Genomic DNA, 27,404 nt, shown 5'->3' on the forward strand with positions numbered 1-27,404 from the left:
CGTCCAACATGGTAAGTTCTACCTATAAAATAATTGTTCAGATTTTAGGTATTTCCTTATTCAATTACACAGGATCTGTACGTACTACAACCAAGTACGTTTTCAAGATTGCCCAGAAAGTGGAAAGGTGGACTGCCTTGCCTTCAAGTCATGTCAGAAAAATCATATTTATGAGTTGAACAGACATGAAAAGCTACCAAGAGTCAGATTTTAAATGGGAAACCCAGAATTTTTTGAGCCTACGAGCTTCCAAGTTAGGTGTACAATTATGAAAAATATGTAACAATTCAGTACACAAATTCTTTACAGAAAAAACAAAACAAAGAAAAAACACATGATGCAAACTCTTTATTTTGTAGCATAGTTAAAAAAAACTTGCTGTATTTTTTTTAATTGTACATCGCAAATTTGCTCCAACCAAACTGATTTTAATGCACCTGACTTTGCAATCACGACTTTCATGACATTACAGTAGAACCTACTGTTCTGCCCAAAGGTAATTTTCTTTTTTATACTTTGTAAAGAGTTGTTCTAATGTACAAGAAAAGCCAAACAACTGCATTGCAGCATAATAATATATTTAAACGTGAAAAACGTGAATACACATATACAGTTCGTTACAAAAAGTTAAAAAAAAATTCCAAAACATACAAAAATAAATGACATATTTAACAAACAACAACAACAAAAACTAGGTGTGCCCTAATCATCAACCAGTTATTAATGTGCTAGACAATGAACATGTGGGCTTACACATCACATTTGGCAAACTGTTCCCAAAAGAATTACTCCAAAAAATAAATTAATTAAATAAATACACAACTCCTAGAGTGACCTGAAAAGAAAAGTTAAGCCTCACTGGCCTGATTACTCTGACCTAAATTGGCAGGCACATGGTAATGCAGGTTGTATTTGGATCATCAACAGGTTGTGGATAAGACCCGCCTGGGTTGGAAATACAAACAAAAGCCATCATGTGTGTTATGTTAACAAAATATATCTGTAAATGACATCATTCACAAAGTGAAGAAGATATTATTGGCTTACTTTAATGATTCATGTGTGTTGTGTTGAAGATATTTTTGTGTTAATTTAATGATTCATTTGTTGAAGATGAAATATATTTAGAAATTACTATTTGACATGTCTGTTTGTTCTATGGTGTGTATACAGTATCGGAGTAGATTCAAATGGAAGAACCATGTTTTACTGTCCTAAGAAAGAGCTTATAGGAAGCATATAGAAGCAAGTGGCAGACTGATTAGATCCTCTGCTGGAGGAACAGAAGTGAAAAATCCTCGGCCTCCAGCATGCATACGTAATTAGAGGTTATGTGACTATGCTACAAGAAAATTATGAAAGCACTGCTAAGAAATGTATTCCTGTCAAGTGTGTGTTATATCTCAGGATAAACAACATAAAAAATAGCTTAGTTAACCTTAATACCACATAAAGTGAAGAAAAAGTGATGCTGAGAAAAGATACAAGACAATGTAACAAAAGACAAAACAAAAGTGTTTGCTTCCAAACACTACAGATCTGCTAATGGCTCATCCAATCAGCATCTCTGCTCCTCTATAAAACTTTTCAATGCAAGTCAACATATTCAAAAGTGCCATCTCATGGACAGATAAGTCTTTTACCAATGCGACTGCAAAGTGTGCTCAGGAGAACAAGACAGGATCACAGCCGATCCTCAGTCAAATGAGTGGAAAGTCACCTCCTGAAGCTGAAACGGAGCTCTAGGTGGGAAGAGGGTCGTCATCGCCACGTTTACACTTACACTTGCAGCAAAGCACGAAAGGAGTGGCCAGCAAAAGGAAAGGGGAGGCCACTAGCAACAGCAGACCGAAGCCAGCAAAAATCCCAACAACCTGAGCACAGAGGTGACAGATCCAGGGAGAAAGAGAGTATTAAGAAGAGCAAAAAAGTAGGATAAACAACATGTGCACATTCCTGCTAATTAGAAAACCAGTATAGTTTGGTCTGTGATGCTTTGACATGTCAAATCAGATGGCATTCAGCCACAGGGGGGCAGTAATGGTTTTGTGATCGTATCTTGGTGTCCGATGTAGTACTGCATAGTCAAACTGATGATTTTTCAAACCAAAATATCAATGTGTTTTTTTTTTTTTTACATCAGCCACCTCTCTCTCTCTCACTCTCTCTCTATTGCTGATACAATAAAGTAACAAAAAAGCTCAAATCTCCCTGCACTGTAAAGTAAGGCACAAGCCACTCTAGTAATAAACACATAACATCTCCCTAGTATAGAAACATAAATCATACCCTGTTGGCTTTTAGAAGATTGAGCGTTATTTCAGGTGAATTGTGTGGGTCAACTTGTCTTTAGCACTTCAGATCTGCAGTCTAGAGGGATATGCTCATGTGGTACAGACCTGTGTCCGATGCCAGATGACGGAGGCTCTGGAATGACCCAGTTTGTTCCGGCATGGTCCTTTATCATAGTGGATCAGTAAGAAGTCATCCTGAGGAGATGAAGGAGAGATGTTAGCATCAATAAAGTAGTTATGTGGAAGAAGACGATGATTGCCCTGACTTTTTTTTCCTCATTGGTCGCATTTGTGTCCTTTTGTGTTTATTTTTTGTATTTTTTTGTCAACAGTAGGCATATACATATAACTTTTTTTTGCTTTTCTTGCCCATGTTTCAGCGCACTGCTATGGAAAGAGCACATCCACAAGCGGGAGTTACACTCTCTGGATACATCACGTAACTTAGCTTAAGTTCACTTGCATTTGCATCCTTTTGTGCAGATAGAAGCTGTAATGTTATGTTTATGTTGTGTATCTAGGTTTGATTCATTTCACAGGATGTCATAGAACAGGCTTTAGTTTTCCGCAGTTGATCTCTTCAGCTCCACCTCATGCAGCTATTCCTTTTAGATGTTTCTTTTTTTTAATAACATTGATGCGTCATAATCTAGCAGTTATTTTTTCTAGCCATATGTTCATGTCATATTTTTTTAACAGTCTTAAAATATTTTTATTATCTCCGTGACAGACACACCCCGCCCCCGCACATGCCCCAGCCCCCCGAGTACTCATATTTTGAGACCTATCGATGATCGAAATGAGAAACTGAAAAAAAATTCCCAATTCTACAATTAAGGTGAATATGAGTTACATGGAGAAGCAGCACTTAGACACTCCAACAATATTTTGGTCTAACCAAACACAACTGTACTGGAGGAATAAGACATCCCAATAAAAGTTCTACTTATATGTAAATAGCATAAACTTTGTTAAAATAATAACAACAATAATAATAAGAACAACAAGGGAAACAGCTCATACTGTATGAACAACTTACATCTAATGACTCCAAGCAGTACCAGCAGAAGGCGTGCTTGCAGTTCTTACACATCATCTGGGCACAGCCTTCATCTCTCTCAATGTACACTTTACATTTAGGACAGCGTTTGATCGGAGCCTCGTCCTCCTCACTCTTGAGGTTGGAGCTGAAAGTGAGGAGATGAACATGCAAGAGAATGGTTAAGAATCTCATGTTTGGTTTCATCAAGGCTATTTGAATACCTCTTACATTGAAGTGTAAACTGAATTAAATTCCTTCTTAGAGAAAAATGGCATCTGTGAGGATTTCCAGCCAGGATTTAGACCGTATCATAGTACTGAGACCGCTCTCCTTAGAGTTACAAATGAACTGCCTTTAACTGTCATTTTGCATTATTGACACACTGTTTTCCTAATTAATGTTGTTCAGTTGCTTTGACACAATCTTTTTTGTATAAAGCGCTATATAAATAAAGGTAACTTGACAAGTGTCAGGTTAGAAAGAAATGACTTTTCCTAATGTTCTGAAATATGGTTAAAATTACACACAAATTTTTACTTGTCAACATGCTTTAAATGTATGTATAAACAAAAGTTTGGGGTTGGTAAGATTGTGCTCACCAAGGCTGCTTTCATTTGTTTAAGAATTCAGTAAAACAGTGATATTTCAATTTAAAATCCTATTTTGATGCATTTTTAATGTAATTTCTTTCTGTGATGGCAAAGCTGAATTTTCAGCAGCTATTACTCCAGTCTTCAGTGTCACATGGTCTTTAAGTAATCAATCTAATATGCTGATTTCCCGAATGTTGTAGTTTCTACCATGGTTTTGCTGAGATTAAACTGAATCCAAACAGAAACGTTACTAAAATGAATACCAGTCAGTTCCTGAAAAGTGTATGTATAATTTGTTGATGGATACTTCAATAATATCTGTACACTGGACTTTTATTAAGGGAGAGAAACCTATTTAAAAGAATCTGAAGGCAAGTTAAGGGGTTATTTTTGTTTTTAAGTAACAAGGAGCACCCACAGAAACAAGATTTCTGCTGTGAATGCTACATGATTTGATGCTGAGGGTTTAAAGTACACTAGTACCCGTTTTCCCCAGGCAGGAAGGTGGTAATTGGCACGCTCTCCTGACACGTGTGGCCGGTGGGGCAGTCTGCCCTGCAGGCGGAGCAGAAACGCAGACTGCACTGAGGGCACTGCACCGGCTGCGGCAACTGCACCTCTGATTCATTCAGCTGGCACACTGCTTGGCACGAGGATGATGGGCACCATGTCCGACAAGGATCCAGAAGCACCTCTGCAAGGAAAAACAAACAGCATATTTGAAATGACCTGTTTGATTTGATCTACATTTACATTCCCAGGTTTGACAAGAGGTTGATGTATAAACACATACTGTTAGTTTGTATGTTGTAAGAACCTCCCCAGTAAAAAAAAAAAAAAAAAAAAAAAACTAAGATGCAAAAACACTCATTCTGAATGAAACATTTAACAATGTTCTGATCACTTTATGTTGCACAATTCTGTGTAAAAGATTTATGAATGTGTCAATTTGATGCAGGCTTTTCAAAAAGGCTGCTGTTGAAAGATGTAGCTGTTAAAATACTATATTAGACATGGCAAAACTCACACAGGAACAAAAAACTCACCCATCTTACAGGAACAAAGAATTATTCATTTCAAATAAAATACAATGCATTTCTTAGAGGCACATTAGAAAAAAAAAACAAAAACAAAAAACAGACACGAAAGAAATTTAAAATCATTGTAAAAGCTAAATTAGAACTATGTACTTCATGAAACTCTCGAAAACTCACCTCGCTCAAACTGGAGTCTCTTATAACGCTGCATGACCTCCTTAGCCACCATAAACTCAATCTACATCAGAACAAAAAAAAAAAAAAAAAAAAATTACAAATTAAGCAAGACAGGAGCAAGTGACAGTGGGTGAGAGACTGTCTTAATGGGATAGTTCACCCAAAAATAGACAGGAGCAAAAAAAAAAATTACAAATTAAGCAAGACAGGAGCAAGTGACAGCTTCCATAATAGGAAAAAAAAATACTATGGAAGTCAATGGCAACGTCCAACTGTTTGATTACCAGGAATCTTCAAAATATCTTCTTTTATGTTCAAAATAAGAAAGTAACTCATACAGGTTTGCAACGACATGAGAGTGATTAAATGATGACAGAATTTTCATTTTTGGGTGAACTATCCCTTTAATACTTTAAACTCAGAACAGTTATTTCTAGTCTTTGGAAAAATGACAAATTTTAAGCAAGCTTACCTCGTTTTCCAGCAAATGTCCCTGTTTTGGGCAGGCAGAGTCTGGACAGCTAATAGCCGGTTCAAGGCCTTCCTTAATGAGGAGTTCAACATATTGCTTCAAACACTGTAAGAAACAGATTCGTATTTTTTCATCTTTGAAAAAAATAAAGAGACAAGTGCTGCCTGTGGTTATGTTTTCACCCACAATCCATCACAGCATTCTGCTGAGACAACATTCAAGAGCTGCTCGCAGAGAACAGGCCAGTTTGACCAACATCAAGATTCAAGAAGCTAATGCATGGCAAAAACAACTATTGAAGCATTAGTATAGAATTATATGTAAGCATACTTAATTCTATAGTCCATATTTAGAAAAAAAATATATACACATAACAGTAACAGGATCACCAGCTCCTGTATGTTTTGTGCATTTACATTACTGTATTCCCACTTGTGAAAAGCCAGTCAAATAATTTGTTGGATTGCACACTGCTGAAAAACACACTGGAGCGCTACTGAAGACAGCCCTTACCAGACTGCAAAATATGCACTGGCACTGGGAGATGGTGGTCATCTGTTCCAGGGGAAACTCTCCCAGGCACAGTTTACAGGACAGAAGGGGCGCCAGGTCCACGTCCCAGCTGGGTTCGTAGCGAGAACTGCTCATGGCACACGGATCTGGGACACTAAAATACAGACAGAAAAAAAAAAAAAAAAAAAAAAGCTAAAGCAGTTAATAAATATCATACTGTTTTATCTAAATAAATTAAAAACAAAACACTACAAAATATAATCAATTATAAATGCAACAAGTGAATTTAGCTATCACTAAAAATTTAATTTTTATACAATAATATACTATTACGATGTTTAATAATATTTTTAATTATTTATATTTTCAGTTTTAATTTGGTGCTTTTGTCATTTTTATTAGTTTTTGTATATAGCATTTATTTTTAATATTTTTATTTATCTTTAGTTTTTTTTTTATTTCTGTTTAATTAATTTTAGAACTTAAAATTTGTTCAGGTAGCTGCCTGAGCAACTTTTTTTTTTATTTAATTTTTTTAATTTTTAATTTATTTCAGCTTTATTTCAATTACCTAAAACATTTAATAATAGTTTTAGTTTCAGTTTACGATGATCACATTATAATGAACATTAAGAAATTAATATTAATTCTGAGATTTGCTAAAAAATTACTTTAACAGTGTTTTTAAAGATTAACTTAAAGTGAGCATTAGATGAACAAAGGTAAAAATAATGAGGGGGAAAGACACTTCCCTTTAAACTATTACAAAGATTTGGGGGTATCTCACTCCTTATCTATTAAAATGTTTGGTCTGACACAAGAGTTTTCCCTTCAGAGAGCTTCTGCTGTTTGCTTAGGGCTTGTCCAATCAGGCAATGGCAAGTATGTCAATATCCCCCAGTACTGCTCCCAGGCAAACCAAAGAAAACTAATGACTGTCTCTGCTGGAGTGCCCTACAGAACAGACTCCCTCAGAGAGTACGAGCAACACAGAGCAGCCTGCTAAAAACAAACAGACCTCTGCAAAATACACTATGCGCAAACTTTCAAAGCACCTTCACAATATGGCACAGCAAAACTTTGGCACCAAAAGTTACTAAAATGTAACGTGATTCACTATACCACCACATCACGCACTACACACCATCACAAGCTGATAGAATTAATTGTCGAGGAACATTCAGATGGTCTAGTTAGTAGTACGCTTCCGCACAGCAGATATCTGTGGAGGTGGAGACAGATGGAGACTCAGTGCTTGCGTCTGCAGTATCTCATTGTGTTGTGGTGGGAATAGTCGACAGCCCAAACAGCAACGGGCTCTCAGCAGGCTGTTCATCTCTGTTTGGGCCTCTCACCTCCATCAGCACACCCACACAGCCTTAACCAGACACAGCAACTCATATGTCATATGTAAAGCCACGTGTACATGGTGAAATTATTCTGTCCTTTATGATTGTCGCTTGTCAAATACGTCCCCAGTGAGATGTTGGGTAAAAGCCAAGGCAGACTGTGAGACATCAAAAATGTTTGTATGATGTACATCTTAGGACAGTGCTGATGTGGTAATCACAGCTCTTTCTGACATCCTCACCTTGTGTACTACACAAATGAAGAAAATTAAATGTTGTAGTATATATATATATATATATATGGAGTCTTTCATTGACTGCTCATTCTCCAGAGCAAACTAGGCAGTGTTGATAATGTGAGAATGCAATTTAAGAATTCTCTTTCTCTGTCAAACACACTGCATCAAATTCATATACAGTGCCAATACATGATACATCACAGCAGCATTTAAATGCCTCTCACTGTGAATGCAACACGAAGTGATAAAAGACTGCAGATTCAGAGTTTGCCATACTATGGAAGAAATCTTTCTCGATTACCAAAATTTGTTCACATTTTTGGGTTCAGAAGAGTTTTGTGCAAAATTGCATTTTTCATTCTGTTTGTATGACCAATGGCAGAGGTGTTGATGCAACCTATTTAAAAAGTCAATTATACAATTAATGAGTGGTGCAGAAATGACACTTCAGCTGTTAGAGCTGCGCCTTCTGCATGTCTTATTTAAGAAAAGCAAAGCAACCATAATAAAATTGACTGCTATTCCTTGTGTGTTGTGAAATACTGTAAATTCTTTCTTACTCTGCAATCTTAATGTTACTTTTCTTATATGACATATGCAGCCTATAAATGCAACCTCTAGAGGACGCAGCCTCTTAAATGAAATAATCAATAGGCCTGTGAGAAAACACTCTATCAAAGACCTAAGCACTCAGACAGAAGATTCAAAAACGAACAGCTAGAATAAATTAAATAAAAAGGAACAAATTACCCGAAAAAACAAAGATGTCCACCACACCCAAAATCAAAGGAAATTGCAGGCATGAAAGAAGCCCTATAAACATCCATTGTGCATTCATCTAGACAACGACTATCCACATCTGGAACTCTTTCTCTATGTGTCAGGAAGGGAAGGTCAGGAAATACCCTATAATACTGGATCACGCACAGCAGTTTGGCACAAACTCCTCATCGTGTCCAAGATGAGGACAGAAAGCGTCCAACAGTTTGCCACTGTAATTGAACTTTTCTATCTGCTGACACAGATAATAGTCTGAACTAGTTTTTAAGCACATTTACTTATAGTGTGTGCACATTTAAAAGTGCTCACAGATCACTTTAATAAAGAAGCTGGTTTTGCTCAGTTTTGCAAAAGGCATCAGGGCTCCAGAGATGCCAATATAGCTTTCATCTAAGCTTTTAGCACAAGTTTGAGTAAAATTATATAACAAATGATAAAGGTCTTGCATAAGATCTATTTTTAATCTATCTAGGCTAAAGCCAAATTAAGATTCTCAAGTGTCGCTCCAACTGTCTTTTGTGAGCAGGGTAAAAACAGTTTAGTTACAGTCAAGACCTTTGGTTGAAACATTAAAAACACATTATCTGTCATTAATAAAAACAATGTAAGGATAAACTCAAAGTGTCGATATTTAAAATCAGCACATTTTTATACTAACTCACTCCGTATCACTTTTCGTATCTGCTTTTGCATCAAACTCTTAAAGGTGCTGAAACCATTTACAGCAACACTTTAAACAAGGCTGAGAGTGCTAAGAACACACATGCTGTTGGCAGGTCTTCTGATTTGTGTCAGCAAAAATACTGAAATCCCTGAGCAACCTAATTGCTTAATTGGATTACATTACGAAGGAGGAGTTTGTAAACACTTAAACAAGCAAAACTGTGTTAGTCAGACTTCTGCTAAGAAAAATACAGTGACTGAGACAGAGAGAAAGAGAGTTTTTACATTCACATTAATTTGATAAATCAAGACTGATACAATCAGGCCTTTCATGAACTTGGCTATTTGGACATGGAACCTAGTGCCTGACAAAAAATTAAATATATTGCTAATGTTCTCAGTCACTGTATTTGGAGCAGTCTATTGAGGTCATACGGTTCCCTCTAAAGCGATCACTCTGACTCACTATCATGTTGTTTCAATTTAAAGGAATTTTCTGGTACAACCAAATTGAATCACTGAGTTGAATTCGAGAACTGAATCCATCAGCTTCATCAATAAATCATTCAGACTGCTTTTGTAAACTGGATCAACTGATTCACTACACCAGTCCTTTTAGACTTTTGAATTTTAGACCAAAATGACTTGAAGTAATGGTGTAAAGTAATGAGTAAATGCTGACTGAATCTTCATTTTTGGTGAACAGTTTATTGCTTTAATTTGTTAAGACAATGATAAAATATTTTGCGCAGAAGTGTGGCGATGTGGAAATAGACAGCAGACAAATTCTGCAAGGCAGTCTACAAGTCAGAGGGAGATGAGTGTTCCTGCCAAGCACAGGATGTGAGCTCTGCCCAAGGAAACAGTGACACTTCCTGTTTTTCCCATATGAATGCCAGCATATGCATGACTAGGAGTATAGACCTATGCTGTGTAAGACTGAGAACTAGTGTAACAGTACACACAAAATAAGTTCGTTTGTATGCCAAAAAAGCTTCTCTGCACCAAAATGTGCAAAATGAAGTTTTACATTTTGAGAAATCACCTAAATAATATTTTTCCTGTTCATCTGCAGAATGTTCAGAACAATACTTTTTTTTTTTTTTCTCACAAAAAACTAAACTTAAATAAAAAAATAAAATAAAAAAAGATACTAATGACACTGAAAGGAAGTCTTGATCAAAATATGCACGGACCAATGTGCTATGCATCATTCCATTAATAATATTTTGGTTTGATCATTAAATGAGAAGACGTGGGTAATAAGATCATGTGTTATAGAAGTCTAATCTCACCAACAAGGATTTGACATCATTAGTAAGTGTTAGCAAAAGTGACAAATCGCACTGCACCAGAAAGCTCAAGAGGTGAATCTCTACAGGGCTTGTTCCATTTCAGTGTAGACAACATGATCTAAAAGAGGATTTAACAGATTATTTGAATGACTGGGATCAAAGGATTTGTAGCAGTTCAAAAAGCACACCCATTATCTCTCATTCAACAAATGTCTGAGAAACTATAAAAAAAAAAAAAAAAAAATGAAGGAATACAGAGACATTTGTAGGAGGGTTTGTCTTTGTGTGTTCTCTGTTCTCATAACGGTCTACAGAGTTTGAGAAATCAATACTTTAAATGTGTCCAAAGGTTTTGAAAGTAGGTTGCTTTTTTACTTTTTGGTGAATTTGTAATCTCTGTTTTGAAGTCACTGGCCTGTGGCCTCATTAGATCGGAGATTAACCTACTTTGTTGGGATTCCTTCTACTGATCTGTTCACTTCAGATCAAGTGCCATTTATTGTTCTTTTGATGTCGGGAATCCTTTTTTTTTTTAAGCAGAAATTTGGCAGAAAAGCATAAATTCTGTGACAACCTCAGAGTGAACCCATGCTGTCCAGACCAAGCTCTTGGAACTGTACCTGTCCTGTACTGTTCCTAACTGTACTGTACTGTATCTAGGACATGGCTTCCCAAACTGGGGCTCATGAAGAAGCTAAAATTACAAGTGAGCTGAAATAATTCATTAAAGGGTTACTCCATCCCAAAATGAAAATTTTGTCATTATTCACTTACCCCCACTTGTCGTTCCAACCCGTAAAAGCTTTGTTCGTCTTCTGAACACAATTTAAGATATTTTGGATGAAAACAGGGAGGCTTGAGACTGTCCCATAGACTGCCAAATAAATAACAGTGTCAAGGTCCATAAAAGGTATGAAAGTCGTCGTCAGAATAGTCTTTCTGCCATCAGTGATTCAACCGTAACGATATGAAGCGACGAGAATACTTTTTGTACACAAAGAAAACACAAATAACGACTTTATTCAACAATTCCTCTCCTCTGTGTCTCTCCAAATCAGCGTAGCACCATTTTGACAATTCTGAGCAGTACACAGATGGCATATGCTCTTCTGTGTTAGCCGCGCTGCGCCGATGCGCTGTTTGCTTTCAAACCAAAGTGTAAATACATGTAATAAATGTATCCTTGTGACTTGGCTGACACAGAAGAGCGTACGCTGCCTGCGTACTGCTCAGAACTGCCAAAATGGCGCTACGCTAATTTGGAGAGACACAGAGGAGAGGAATTGTTGAATAAAGTCGTTATTTTAGTTTTCTTCATGTAAAAAAAAAGTATTCTCATTGCTTCATAACGTTACGGTTGAATCACTGATGGCAGATGGACTATTCTGATGATGCTTTGCATACTTTCCTGGACCTTGACACTTTTATTTACTTGGCAGTCTATGGAACAGTCTCAAGCCTCCCTGTTTTCATCCAAAATACCTTAAATTGTTCTCCAAAGACGAACGAAGCTTTTACGGGTTTAGAACAACATGGGGGTAAGTGAATAATGACAAAATTTTCATTTTGGGATGGAGTATCCCTTTAAGAATGAAGATTTTTAGGGTTTATAAAAAATTGGGTGTTTTTTTTGTTTACCTGCAGGTCATGTGACTATTAAACAAAATCAGAAAACCATGAACTTCTAAATTTGTTGTTAATTTATTATATATAAAATATTAGGCAGTAGGGGTCAAACATAAGGCCTGTGAAGGAGTCCAACCTGGATGGTTTTCAGAAAAAAAATATTAAAATTAAAAGACCTCAAAACACCAGTACATTTTGCGTATCTGTCTGATGTATTCATAATATTCTACTTTTAGCCAAAAATTTGTGTTGCATGTAACAGCTCACTTCTTAAAGTTGCAAATGAACCTCATTAAAGAACACACACTATGTGGAAATCCATGCCTTTCATCTGCAACTGGATCTGCGAGAGAACAGTTCCAGATAATTTTTACCTATAGTTTGTACGAGTCACTCATGAGAACATGGACAGGTGCAAAAAGAAATATTACTCTTAAATGTGAATCTCTCAACCACTGGATATTTATTACACATGCTAAGATACAATAATGCTCAATTGATTGTCAAAGTTTGACTGCGAAGTTTGACTAATCACACATTCAAACAGTTTTTTATGCCGTATAAGAAAATATAATATAAAAGGTGATGCTTAGTCCGGTCCAACCCCTAAATGCCTTAAAATGATCTGACACCCCTGATGTGGGCTGATATTATGCTCCACTAGACATCATACACCTCACATTCTTTAGTTGGTGATCAGCATGCAGTGAGTCACCTCAGTCTCTTGTCCAACTGAAGAGATGCTAAACATCTCCCAGATCTGAAAATTCATAAAAAACACATTAGTAGGCTAATCTATTCATTCTAGTGTCAATAATACTTCACCTATCTGCACTGAGACATTAACAAATCCTTGACATAATATAGTGTTTGTGTGCGTATAGAGCAGGAAGACTGAAAGCTGGCAGGCACAGTTTGTTCCGGACACGGGAAGTCCCTGTGCATTTCATGAAAGGGACATTCAGATCTGACCAGATGTACTACGGTAGACACTAAAGCCCCTCTTTCATGCTCAGCCCACTTCTGTAACATCACACTCGGCTCAGTCAAATTCCCCTATCTTTATCTTTATGTCTGAACATCCAAATTTAGATTTAAGGCATCAATCTTCACATTAATCAAATGAATACAAATTAAAGCACATGTTTTCACAATGAAGTGTCCAATCCCTTTTAATAACAGATTTCTACACACGACAACAGGTTAGATGTATCATTCTTGCCAAAGAGCACTTAAGTTCATAAGTAATTCATTTCATACCTGGCTGCCAATAAAAAGATCAGACACTACAATATATCTGGAGTTCAATACTCAAATCAAACATGATCTGGGTCACTCTCAGATTGGCCACAGACCAAAAAAAAAAAAAAAAGGCAACAAATGCCAAGGCTGAATACTCGAATCAAGCATGATTTGGGTGAGAGGCTTTGTTGAAATCTATATGCATGAATAGGGCACATGTCCAACTCGGCCCTGCTCTTCTACAGTGGACTGAGGACCGGAAGAAAGCATTGTCAGACTGATAAAATCTGAAATAAATTGTGTTTGTGTAAGCTGGATGTGAACCACGCTTGTATTATCATTAACTAAGACCAAAACTACTTAAAATGTTTTTTGTTAATTTAAATAAAGCTGAAATCAAATTATATATATACACATATATATAGAGAGAGAGTCTTTATAGTCAGTTGATTTGTTAAAAATGGTAATTTCACATTGATCAAACTGATTTCCTTGTGCATTAAACATCCTGAATGAACAGCCAGTGTGGAAAGCATATTCTTGCAGTGAATCAACAGTATTCTGTCAGGCATTAAATAACAAACTATTAAGGACAACTCCCACAAACACTGTAAAAGGTCATGTTTTGACTGAGCTGTATCCTGGGACAGGGGGCACATGATCTCATCTGTTTTCTGAGTGGTCTAGCAGTCAGTAAACAAAACTAAGCTTAACAAAGTAGAGCTTAACATTTAGATGTTACTGTTATTATTGCACTACGTTAAAGCCACTGGTGGTCATATTAGAGGGAAAACCCTATAGAGAAGAACCTGTTGTTGTTTGACCAGCCTCCTTAATGACAAGTATAAGATATATAGTTTCCCTGAATGTGAATATGAATCGGCTCAGCCTAACGATATGCTGAGATTTGTGTACTCATATAAAATATACACAGTATATTACGTGATTCAAAAAGACAGCGTCAAACACGGCTACATTTTCAAATACAGCAAGGTGGCATGCAACCAACACACATCACTGCTGTCATATCAGAATGGTTCGCACGAACAGTGAATACGCCGCTCTATTCACTGTCATAATAACAACACTAACAGTTCCATGCACCGCTTACCTTAGAATGAATCTTTTAGCTGTCGATCTGTTATAAGAATATCATCAGCTCCATGCACAACTAAGCACAATGTCTTCCTATACGTCCACATTTGTCACATATAAATAAATAAAAAAAACACATCGCACAGAATCATAACACAGAAAGAGACTTATATATAAGAGAAGTGTTTTCTGCCCTAATTAACATCAGCTGGTCGAACTGGTCGCTGTGATTCTCTGGAGAGGCGCCATTTGACTGCGCTTGAAGGCGCGCGGTTGCTGATGATGTGCTGCTTTAAGATCCGCGCTCGCGGGCGCCCTCTGCTGACGCGACGCGAGTAGTGCTGTAGATACCAAGCAGAAACTGCCATCTGCTGGTGTTTGTCAGGATCATCATACACAGAGCTGTCCTAATTTGACCTGTGCTGTGCATGAGACGTTATAAGAGCACCAACATTCATTGTGCAGTAAATACACATTTAAATAATGAAAGTTATAGTTAATACAAAAATACCTTTTTTTTTTTTTTTTGCGTTTACTGAATGTATCAATGTATCAGAGGTATGAGAATTTACTGTGAACTGAGATAAACTATGTAATTTCATGAAATATTAAATTTTTTCAGTTTTATCTGTGTTTCCTTAATTATGGACATTTCCAATTCTAGAGGTCGATATATATGATATATATGAGGGCCATCATGCCTCCATTTTATAAATGTATTTATATATTTATTTATCTATCTATTTTGCTGCTTATTTAAAGCATTTATGTATAGGTTTTATTTAAAATATATAAATTATTACGTTTAATGAAACATCCCCTTTTCAGAATAATGTATTTTAAAGATGATTTTGTAAAATCCAAATAAGCTTTACACCTCTTTATTGCAAAGGATTTAAACAATATTTATTTTCATACTTGTTCACTGAACCATAAACAGTCATTGCACATGCATTTGTGAATCAGTCCTTAAAGAGAGGTTTCGCAGGCAGTCAACAATTAAGACCACATTTATAAAAGAGACTTTCTACTGACTCTGAAAAACACCAGAAGATAAATAATTTTCCAATTTTATAACATAATTATAAAAATTGTATAATTATAAAAAATATAAATTATATTATATTGTATATAGAATTTTTTGATGCTATTATCAAGATTATATTTTGTAAGTTTGGCACATCTTGTACTGTCAGTACCATTTATCGCCACTAAGTGTCAGTGTGAGGCTTACAAGCTTACATTAACGCATGTGGCAACGTCACAAAAGATTTAATTCATGCTGCAATAAAAAAAAAAAGTGCACTTGTCTACACCGCAGAACCTGTCAGGACATGTTCCAGCATCTTATTTTTCAAGATGTTGGTTGTTTTGGAAGTCTGCATGATAATCTACATGCTAATCTGATATTTGGAAAGGATGTCCTTTAAAGCATGCATGCTGTAATTTGCAGGATAGTGCTGAATACAGAATCTAATTACACACTGTGTTATTATGAACGCATTAAATGTTAATGCAAACTAATAGATTATGTGATGATAGAATGTCAAACTGGTTAAATCTGAAAGTTCTGTCACACAGAACTACAGATTTACGTAACATTTTTGAAATTGTGAGAATTTGTAAATAATTTAAATGTCTAAATACTTCTTTTCTCATTCATTTAATATTATTGGGTATATTCAAAGTTATACTGACAAGACATCAGTGGAAGAAATTAGCTGTTCGGAGAGAGAAAATATCAAGCGTGCAGCTTTCTTGGTGAAAAATGTTAGAAAGCACAGCAGGTCAGATATTGCCTTGTGGTTTGGTGTTTACCTTTTCACTCAATGTAGCCTGGGGCCAAGTAACTATGGCAACTTCCTTGCACCAGGAAGGGAATAATTGCAGTTCGGAATTCCAAATGGATGGTGTGCGTTGTTGAAGGTGATAGTTTTGTGCCTCTTATTCAGATACTGCAATCTGTCTGACTAAGGAAAACAGTCACATATCGACCTGGTTCCTGTGGTGGGTTTCTGTGTTCATGTATTGCAAATCAGTGGATTTGCTTCTGTATAAAGGAATACAACACTGAAAGCTGCCATGTTTTATGTAATGAGAAGACATATATGGGATTTTGTTCATTAGTCCAAGTCATATATCATTTTCTTAGGCAGCTGCATTTTTCTTCTTTGGCTCCAATGTGGCTTGGAGATAAATTCTCTTCTTTCTTAATGTTTCTGCTATGAAGGATCACTTTAATCTGTCAGCTTATTTTCCTGCCTGCATTTGAGTGGTATCTTCTGAAGGAAATGTTAAATTGAGTGTGATGAATCTATGAAAACCACAGGCCCTATATTACAGAAAACAGCAAATGTGAAAGATCACTGACGTCTGAAATTCAGCTTTGCATCACAGAAATAAATGATATTTTAAAGGATATTAAAATAGAAACCATTATTTTATACTGTAATAATATTTAGCAAGATTACTTTTTTTCTGTATTTTTGATCAAATAAATGCAGCCTTGATGAGCATGAGAGCCTTCTTTAAAAAACATTACAAGTCTTTCTGATCCTTCTGAAATCTGACCTTTTCTGCCCATGAATGCATTTTATAGGACAGAAAATTAATTTATAAAATCAAGTCAAGTTATCTTTATTTCTATAGTGCTTTTATACAATACATAATGACCAGCTGATTGTACAAATCCCTGGCTTGTGTATTTCTCAAATGATTTCAAACATTCATACATCTATTCAGCACTGGCTGGATTCTTCAGTTCTCCTGACTCTGATATATTTTCTCAAAGAAGATGGAAGAGGGTTAGATAAGCACTGGAGATGCAGAACATCCATGTCATATACCTGCTGACCCCTTTGTTTTGTTAGGCCCACCATGCCCATTACAATTTCATTACATGGAGTCAATTCATCTTTTTTAAAATCTTGATTAAATCTTCATGCTTGAGCTAACCGGAGGCACTGATCCATCTAGCTGTCTTCTCTGCTCCTACTTTAACCTCTGGGGTTGTGTGCACAGGGCCATTCTCGGCACAGTCCAGTGAACCCCTTTGACACTAATTGAATTACTGGAAAGAGCGTAAAGCCATGTGACCTCTTTATGCTATGGTCATTAGAGAAATAGGAACTGATTTTTGATCACACATACATTAATTGTGAAACTTTTCAACTGATGCAAAGAAGCAGAGGACCTGAGGGTGAATCACTGTGCCAAATTCAACACAAGAAGTCTCTTTTCATCTAAAAAGTCCTGATAACAGGACTGCAGTAGAGCAGAGAGCAGCAGCTTGGATCTGTTATCCATCACCCAGTCTGACATTGGACCACCGCGGGCCATTCAATCCCTCCTCTTTCCTGCACCATAACCATACATCTCCCCTCCCTTCTTTCTCCACCTGGTCTGAACTAATGAACCCCTGAGGTCAAGGGTGATGGTTGGGGCACTGTTGTCAGTCAGACAATGTCCAGATGATCCCTCTATCATTCCCCCCTTTTATTTTGGTCCGAGTGCATCTTGATTAAACTAGGTGGCATTACCTCATCATTGTCATAATACAAATTTAATTTGAGCTTAGGCAGTTGTATGACTTCACTCATCTGGCTGCGGTTTTCATCAGAGTTTATACCTAAAGCCCCAAGCCTTTATTTCCTGGAATAATTAATGACATAACCAGGAGTAGCTTTGTTATTTACTAGATGAACAGGGCCGGTGACAAGACTCCAGGGGAGGGAATGAGAAGACCGTTATGTGCGGATTTGTTACAAGCCGTAACGTTTCTTTCATCGGCCCAGCTGCAGTTCTTTTCCCAGCGGAAACCAACCGGACTGTGTCCATCACTTCAGGTGGAAGTGATTCCATTAGCAGCTGTAAGGCTAATGCCTTGTTCTCCCTGCAGACTGGAGGGGTTGTATAAGAGCCCTACATCGGCTCCCGCAGGCCCTGGAGATCCTTTAAACATTAGAATCTGGACCTATCAATGTCTATAGACTCCAAGGGGAGTGGCTTACATAATACACACAAAGACTAGTGAATGCATTTAAGAAATAAAAGCCGAATGTATGTACACTTTACAATAATGTTTCATTTCTTGACACTAATTACCTATATACATAATTAATGCATTGACTAATAAAGTGGATATTGTAAACTGGTATAGAGTATTTAATACTTTAATATAAATGTATACAGGCCCACTTTATCAGGTTTGTTTCAGGCATTTAATGCTATCAGACTGGGAAAGTGAAGTCAGTGTCTGCAGAGGAAGAAGAAATATTGTCCACATGCTATAAATAAATAAATAATGCTCAGACATCAGCCATCCATGGTGGAGCTGAATCCAAACACAGAACCTTGCCAAATCAGTGCACAGATCATTTCCATGTGCGTTATGTGTGCAACTTTCAGAGTAGGTGTTATTCTCTTGTTTTGTCATTACTTTTTTTTTTTTTTTTGTATATTCACATTTCCAGATATCCTGGAAGGCATATTAAAATGTTAAACGTAGTTTTCTGCTGTCTTTGCTCCTGTTGTTAGAAACATTGCAGGTTTTGACATTGAGGATTAAGTGAAGAGGGTCAAGATATTTAATCAGTGCAGTCTAATCTGTTTCTTTTTTATTTTTTTATTTTTAAATATTATGGTTCATTAGTTGTCCTATTACTACTAGATTACATTATGTTGAGAAATATAAACATACTAGATGGGGGACACTTTTATGGCTAATTATGGGTATCTAAGAATTTGGAGACACCCAGGAAAATTTGTTGTTATCATTCCCATCTTCTTAATAGCACCACTGGCAGAAAAAAACAAACAAACTCATCTCATTTGTAGCTCATTTTGGGATATAATGCTGAAAATTAATCAAAACAAGCCAATATGTGAACCACAACAATTATATAGTGTGCCTACTAATAATTAAAAACATTGTAATTATGTTATTTAAAGTATGATGATAATTATATCTAATACAGCCTACTGTAACATTTTGAAGTGAACTAAAGCACAATACATAGATTAGCTGGCCTAAATTCATGTCATATTTTAAATTTGATTTATCTTAGTGTATAGAAGTCCCCTAATATGCATGTATTAAAAATAGTTTTTACCTCAACATGCTCTATATGACTGACATGACGTGCACGGTGACAGTTTCACTTAAATTAAATGGACAATTTGCGAGTTTGCCATTGTCTAAGTGTATTTCATGATGTGTATGTGTGTGTGTGTCTGAGGGAAAGCTGAAGCAGGGTTTATAAAGTGACAGGCTGGTTTGTTAATAAGCAAGAGACAGAGTCAGTGGAGTGATGCTGAGCACTGCAGACACATCCTTCTGAAGCCAGATATTTTCTGAGCAGAAATATCTCTCTGGGCAAGCTTGTGTCATGCATTGTGTGCTCATAATGCAAATGCGGACTGATCCCATTGTCATTTTGCTTTGCATCGCAGGCTCACAGACCACTTTGTGAATAGATGGGGACGTGGATCAGGACAGGTCATGTTAGGCCTCTCTCTCCTTATTGTATGCTATAAGTGAAAGAATGGATAGATAGATAGATTAATTAAAAATGTAGCAGGAACATGAATGCCTTTATTCTTTATGAAGGACATCAAAACATCACTAATCAATGTAGAAAAAATATTTGTCTCCTAAAGCTCTTTCCTTGAACTTATGTAGTTGCTGATTACTAATATCTGAGACTGCAGCTTCATCTTCCATCAATAAACAGGACAGTTTTACATTGCTAATTTTCATCACCTGTGCATGATGAGTCAAATAATAAATGTTCTTTTTACACATTAGTGGACCACCGTTTATCTAACTTTTCTTTTTTTAACATGTGTTTATCAACCTTTAGACTAAAGATTGTGAAATTTTCTTCTCTTGGTTTTCAATTTTTATTATTATTTTTATTATTACAACCTTTATTTAATCAAGAAAAAACTCTGGAAATAAAAATCACACATATAATTCATTGACTCATTCTTCAGTTCTTGAGTAATGACTTTATTTGATGAGAATTCAGCATACTTAGAAGCCAAAAACAAACAAAAAACCAAAAACAAAACAGTTTGATTCAAAGCAAAAGGTCCCAAAAAAGCTTTGTAAATGATTAAATACCAGTGCATTGAGTAGATAATGAAGGCCAGGCAACACTATTATACAAGACACAATGATGTGATTAGGAATTACAGTCTGTTATTAATCTTTGCACAACATAATAAACAGCATTCGAAGAAGAAAGATGATAGGAAGTAGCAAATAGGCACAAAACATCCCCATAATCAAGTAATAGTGGACATAAATCTCTTAATAAAACCTTAACTTTGTCTTGAATTTCTTATTCAGCTGCTTAACATATTAACTAAAAATTGCAAGTGTTATCTATGATAATAAAATATTTGTATATTCTCTGACACTAACACACAGTCACATAGTCTGACTAACATGGTCAAATTTTGCTGCAGACAAGTAAGGCTACTGATTTCTAATAACTTCAAAATAACAAATATTTAGTTTTATTAGCATTCAAACCAAGTTTTAAATGATAAAACCCCAATTAAATGGCATCAAAGGCTGATTGTAATTTGGATAATTTGCAGGTTTATTACTGTCTGTCAGTCATTTTAACACCCTGATCCAGGCTTTTGTTTCTGTCTCACAGCATTAACTCTCTGCTGCATATAGATCTTAATCCTCCTCTATAGTGTTTAAGCTGATACAGCTGAGCTTTTGTCCTTGTTCTCCCACATTACATAAAGACCACAGGACCACTGAACTGTTTCTCTGTTACAGGACTTGAAAGATCTGCCAGTCAAAATGCTTCAAGCTTCCTGCGTATGACAAGTGCATTGCACGCATCCATCACTTTTGTGGAGATTTCTGACAAACCTACAGCTAGTAAAACTCAAAAGATCCTGCAGCAACAGTCACGTCCTGCTTCAAATAGAGAGAAACTTAGAGCTGTAGTCAAGTCCAGCTTTGTCGAGTCCAAGTCAAGTCCAAGTCCAGGACTAGTCGAGACCGAGTCAAGACCGAGTCCAAAGAGGTTTGAGTCCAAGTCAAGTCCAAGTCCAAAAGTTTCGAGTCCAAGTCAAGACCGAGTCCAAATGAGAGAAAAAAGGATCCTCTTCAAGACCACATACTTAACTACTGATAATGTATGTGATGCGAGAGACAGCATATCTCCTATTCTAAGAAAATAATATTACATTATTATTTGTAATGATCAAAAAGCATGTGCAAAGTAACAACTCTGTAGGATACGGGTCTCCAAACTAGATCCTGGAGGGCCAATGCCCTGAAAAGTTTAGCTCCAACTGGCCTTAACACACCTATCTGGAAGTTTTTAGTGTGTCTAGTAAGAGCTTGATTAGCTGGTTCAAGTGTGTTTAATTAGAGCTAAACTCTAAAGGACACCGACCCTCTAGAACCGAGTCTGGAGCTGTAGGGTCAAATTATTTTTATGTACTTTATTTATATTTTATTTACTTTATAATGCTGCTGTTGCTGACATTATGTCTGTGGTCAAAAATTAAAATGACTGATGCCTTGGCGCAGCACACACACACGCGCAAAGCTCAGGATTTGACAAATGCGCGCAGTTAAGGCTAGAAGCGATACGTTTGGCTCTACTGGGCATGCGCACATAAATACAGCAATTTTTGTCATACTGTACTAGGGCTTGCATAGACTAGTCGGCGCTGTCGGAAACAATCGACTACTCCAGCATGCATTGACCATACTGCATACAAAGTATTTGCAAGGACGTGAATTTTAGGATTACAATATTGCGTGGAGCTGTTACTTTCTATGACCATATATATGTTGCATGTAAAAATAAAATATGTAGCCTAATGTAATAATTAGGGTTGTGCCTGAAGCCGAATACCTTATTCGGAATGGCACATAATGGCTTCAAAAACGAATAATGGACAAGGAATAATTTTGCCTGAATAGTCGGCTGAAGCTGGCACAGTCTGGTGTTTGCTAGATAACAGCTGAGCCAGGGGATCAGAGCAATATTATACACAGACCTCTAAAGTCACGAGTGTGAAGTGAATGAATGTAAACTTTATGAGTGAAAAGAGCGCAAATCAAACACCGCATTAGTGTTGCCTCTCCGTGCATGTCTCAGAAATCAGAGCTTTGCAGGAGTAATATCTCCTATAGTGCATCATACACATTCTATTATTTGTATATATTTAAAAGGCAATGATTTAAACCTTAGGCTACGATATAAAACGAATGAATGAAACAAGCACAGCGCGCTCATCAATCAAACAGCCGCGTTGCGCGTCTCAGCCTCTACCAAACCAGTTCTCTCTCAAGAGTAGGCTTATAATCAGCGTAGATATGGATACATTTTCTACTTGTCCTACATGTTTGCATCTTTATCTTTTGCTGGTTTGCGTGGTAAACGCACATTTGTTAGGTGAAGTTCACTAAACATTAAGACTCGCTTAAAGAGTTCTGCGTAATGAAAATGTGCGCATTGAATTAATTCAGTCGAATTCAAATCATCACTAAACGTTTGTCATGACTCTGCTTGCATGATAAATATTATTTTAGAAATTGATAATTATTTTAGCTTAACACGACATACTTGTTCAGTGATAACTATGAAAAAAAAAAAGATAAAAAGTCATAACGGTCTTATCAAGTAACTGTACGACGTTGTATACGAATGCAGATACTAAAAAAATTGTGATTGTTACAGATACAACTACTGGCTGTTACATGAAAATGTAAATATGTAATGTCATAATTTTAAAGTTTTGCAAATTAACATATGTAATTGTTGCATAAGGCTATAAATTATTGAGCATTTATTGATTAAAAAAACTATTTAATGTGTTTTCATTTACAATAGCATGAACCACGAGTAGTTGAGTAACTCAAGTATTTTTTAAATAAATAAAAAAATCGACTAGTAGAAATCAGTGGTCTTGCAACCCCTATAATGTACAACATTAATTAGTTTTTCATTATTGTAAAGGGTAAGTTTAAGGCTACCTAGGTGTAGGCGTAAATAAAAAACACAATTTAACCGGTAGAAAACTAAATTAGAAACATCTAAACTTTTCAGAACGCAAGTGCGCCGCTGGTCATGCACATCATTTCCTGTAACAAAATTGAAAGCTAAGCCAAGATGGAGAAACAGCTGATCATAGCTGTACAAGGATAGCCATTTTTAAAATGAAATTATTAGCAGAGCTACTGAAAGGGATTTTTAGTGCTGGAAATCCATTTATTCTTTGCTGAAACTTCTGCGTCTTCATGGAGAGCAGGTCATGGTTGCTTAGCAACAGCAGATGCCACTGGAGCGCAAGCTTAGAGTGCAGGCTACAGAGTGCTTTGGAAAAAAGGAGAAAGCGGCGCGCCTAGCGTTTTCCACACGTTTTCAGTCGCGACATCAAGCAAATGTGGTTTTGTTTTGAAGGAGAATGATTTTTTATTTTTATTTTTTGCTGGACTCGGTCGAGACCAACGAGAATTTGGCGAGTCCAATGGCCAAGTCCGAGAAAAGTCCGAGTGCAAACACCAACGAGTCCGAGACAAGTCCGAGACGATAGAAAAATGTCTCGAGTCCTGACTCGAGTAATACAGCCCTAGAGAAACTATGATACATGCCATATAAGATCTTGTCTTTACTGTCTCCTTTGATTAATGTAATGCATTCTGAATAGAACTATACAGTATCAACAATTTGGGTGAAACTTTTTAAACATTTTTTTTAGTAGTATTAGTATTATTTTAAGGTTTGTTTCACTTTTGCTTTAATGACAACAGGAAGAGCTGAAACGAAAAAAACAAAACAAAAAAACTTTAAGAAAATAATGAAATCAGATATAAGACTACCATTGTGAGAAATAAATTGGTAATATAAGACATGAAGTCACAATTATGAGAAATAAATTACCTTTTTATTTTATATACTATCAGGTGAAAACTGGCTTCCTTTCTTTCAAGGCATAAATAAAATTTACAATCCCAGATTTTTATTGCGGTCTCAGGAGGTCCTATAACAATAATGGAAGAAAAGGCACATTGCAATCTTTCCTATTGATCATAATAACTTTGCTCTTATGCCTGTTAGTGTCACAAATCTTGAAGGTCATCAGGCTAGTGCCAAACTCTCTCTCTCTCTCTCTGTGTGTGTGTGTACAGGCTGTGGTCAGAGGCATCAGAAAGCGTATGAGTCAGGTAATGAGAAGGAGACTGAGGAATGCTGGAACACCTCTCTGAGATCAATGTCATCAGTCTCACACAAAGGCTTGTGCACAGTCTAGCCTGAGGCTTAGGCTAAAATCCTGGAAAAAACACACATAATGATTGGCCAAACTTTATCTCGGGGCTGCCTCCCTGTCTTTGTCACCTCACCCTTAGCCCTCAGCACTGCAAAAAACCAAGGCATCGACTCAAAGGAGCTCCGTTTTCTCTACACATAACCGGTAACTGAGACAGCCCCTCTGAGCTCTTAAGAAACGGAAAGTGGCATTGTGGAGTTTCTTCTTTTCAATTATTCACGAACAGCCCCTGGCCACTGCTGCCATTTACAACGGCAGTCATCTCTTCAAAGCCATGATAGGGCTGGGCAAGATCCTGTTTCTGAGATTGAGGAGTGTGTGAAGGGAGTGGAGCTCACCTCCTCTGTCTCTCTCTATACAAAGTAGTCGCTCCAGGGCTTGGCCCATTCAACTCAGCAACATGATACAAATGTGGAACAGACAAAAAGGAGCAAAAAAAGAAAACAGTACGCTATCAAGAGCATTTGTGTCAGTGTAGAAGGCTTTGGGCTCTGAATCATAAATTAAATGCAAGGTTAAACTGAAGGCTGATATCTCATTTGGTAGGGGCTACAAGACTATTTCAAAAGCAAAACATCAATCCTGCATAACCCAAATCACATTACTGTTCAAAATGGACACCAAGGCTGCATTTATTTGATAAAAAATACTGTAAAAACAATTTTAAATAACTGTTTTTATCTTAAAATATTTTACAATGGAATTTATTCCTTTGATGCCAAAGTTGAATTTTCAGCAGCCATTACTCCAGTCTTCAGTGTGTTACATGATCCTTCAGAAATAATTCTAATATGCTGATTTGGTGATCAAAAAGCATTTCTTATTTATTATCAATGGTGAAAACAGTTGTGCCGCTTGATATTTTAGTGGAAGCTGTGATATTTTTTTTTTCAGGATTCTTTGATTAATTGAAAGTTGAAAAGAACAGCATTTTTTTTTAAATATAAAAATAAAATAATTTATATATAACTTATAATAATGTATTTATATAAAAATAAAATATTTATTTTGTAAAAAAAAAAAAATCACTTTTGATTAATTTAATGCATCCTTGTTAAATAAAAAAGCCTTACTGATCCCAAATTTTAAATGATATTCTGACCTCAGTGGGGATTCTTTTTTCATGTTTGAATAAAGCAAAAGTGTCTTTAAATGTTGTATTTTTACATTCTAAATATATTAATACATTATAGTATTATATAGATGCATCACAAGCAATTTATCAAACAAAAGCAAGCATTACTCACAACACCACAATGGCAAAGTACAGGATACAAGCTAATGGAAGCTCTTTTCTGTCATATAAAAAAATAAATAATGCTTTGGTAAATCAAAATTATGACATAAAATCATAATTATGAGACACCAAGTCTTAATTATGCAAAAAGGCAAAATTATGACATAGTAAGAATTATGACATAAAGTCTTACAAAGTTTACTTAGCCTTTCATTTAATATATTTACTTAAAAAATAACATATCTTAATTAAATAACATAATTAAATAACATATCTTAATAGACAGCAGAATTACATGCAATGGCGGAGAAAGCAGCAATGAATAAATAAAAACTTATATTTTTACTTTTGTCACACCAAGCTATCGTTTTGCTTCAGAAGAACTTAAATATAGATTAATATTAATAGTTTATATTACACTATAACATTAATAGTTTTCCATTTTTTAACTTCATGGTGGTTCAGTCATGTCTGAAGCTTCAGCTTAGGCACTCAAAAAAAAATAAAAAAAATTTAGTAACACTTTATTTTAAGGTGTACTTGTTACACGTTACATGTACTAACTATTATAATAACAATTAATTATGCAAGTAACCCTAATCCTAACCCTAACCATATAGTAAGTACGTGTAGTTAATTAATATTACTCAGTACTTAAATGTATAATCACACTTTAACAAGGACACCTTAAAATAAAGTGTAACCCAAAATGTTCTTTATGTCCTAAAGAAAATGTATTATAAAATATTAAAATGAGTAAATGATGACAACATATTAATTCATTTTTAAGTTTAGCCTTAGGTAAAGTATTATAATACACAATTATAAATAAAGTACAAGATTGCTGTTTTGGTGTGTTGGCCAAGGGGCAGAAAAGGAGACTTCAGGTTCTTCAGCAAGACTTCTTCCAATGATCGGAATGTTTCAAAGTGATTTAGCCCCAAACCGAGCCCAACATTAACTGCAACTGACCTCACAGACATACACTCATACAAATCCCGGCACCTACAATGTCAGAAAGGAGAGAATCAAGCTTTTAGTTACAGTATGTGACAGCTACCCTGCATTATCCACTGGAGGTTTGCATGGAAGAGAAGCGACCTGGGGCACGGTTGTTGCGTGACCCTGTCGGTGTGTATCCCCATGTCCATGCCCACGGCGATGGTAAGCGCCATTAAGCACTGAACCACACAGTCTTCCTGTATGCCCTCGGGTAAGTTGGCACACACACACACGGGAACCATCCATACTCTCTCGCTTCATGACAACAGTCATTCAGGCCAGTGGTTTCACAACGTCGCACAAGATTACAGCAAGCGAAACAGACTTTGCGTGCCTGAAGAGAAGCTGTGTTCCCTGTTTGCCCACATGGCTCCTCAGACGTGGTGCCACTCTAGAGCTCAGTAAAAAGGAGCCCTGTGGACCATGAATGAGAC

At 36.3% G+C, this 27,404-nt stretch overlaps 1 protein-coding gene across 1 annotated transcript; it reads right to left on the reverse strand.

Moving 5' to 3' along the window:
- Positions 1-1,145: 1,145 nt before the first annotated feature.
- LOC109067798 (probable E3 ubiquitin-protein ligase RNF144A-B) lies at positions 1,146-14,706 on the reverse strand. Its single transcript, XM_042777834.1, has 8 exons — positions 14,434-14,706; positions 6,129-6,282; positions 5,616-5,720; positions 5,144-5,204; positions 4,413-4,623; positions 3,334-3,481; positions 2,400-2,489; positions 1,146-1,874 (listed from the first exon to the last, which is right to left on the reverse strand). Exons 2-8 carry the CDS (start codon positions 6,261-6,263, stop codon positions 1,743-1,745), a joined length of 882 nt encoding a protein of 293 aa, XP_042633768.1. The 5' UTR covers positions 6,264-6,282; positions 14,434-14,706; the 3' UTR covers positions 1,146-1,742.
- Positions 14,707-27,404: the final 12,698 nt, after the last annotated feature.

Source organism: Cyprinus carpio, chromosome A20 (assembly GCF_018340385.1).
Source record: "Cyprinus carpio isolate SPL01 chromosome A20, ASM1834038v1, whole genome shotgun sequence".
NCBI classification, from domain to species: domain Eukaryota; kingdom Metazoa; phylum Chordata; class Actinopteri; order Cypriniformes; family Cyprinidae; genus Cyprinus; species Cyprinus carpio.

Bases quoted from the DNA above. Each gene is read 5' to 3' on its own strand.
- LOC109067798 (XM_042777834.1), bottom strand. From the start codon at position 6,263: ATGAGCAGTTCTCGCTACGAACCCAGCTGGGACGTGGACCTGGCGCCC. The intron at 5,721-6,128 runs GTAAGGGCTGTC...TGTTTCTTACAG, and splicing joins AGTGCATATTTTGCAGTCTG to TGTTTGAAGCAATATGTTGA. The intron at 1,875-2,399 runs GTCTGTACCACA...CTCTGTGCTCAG, and splicing joins TCATCTGGCATCGGACACAG to GTTGTTGGGATTTTTGCTGG.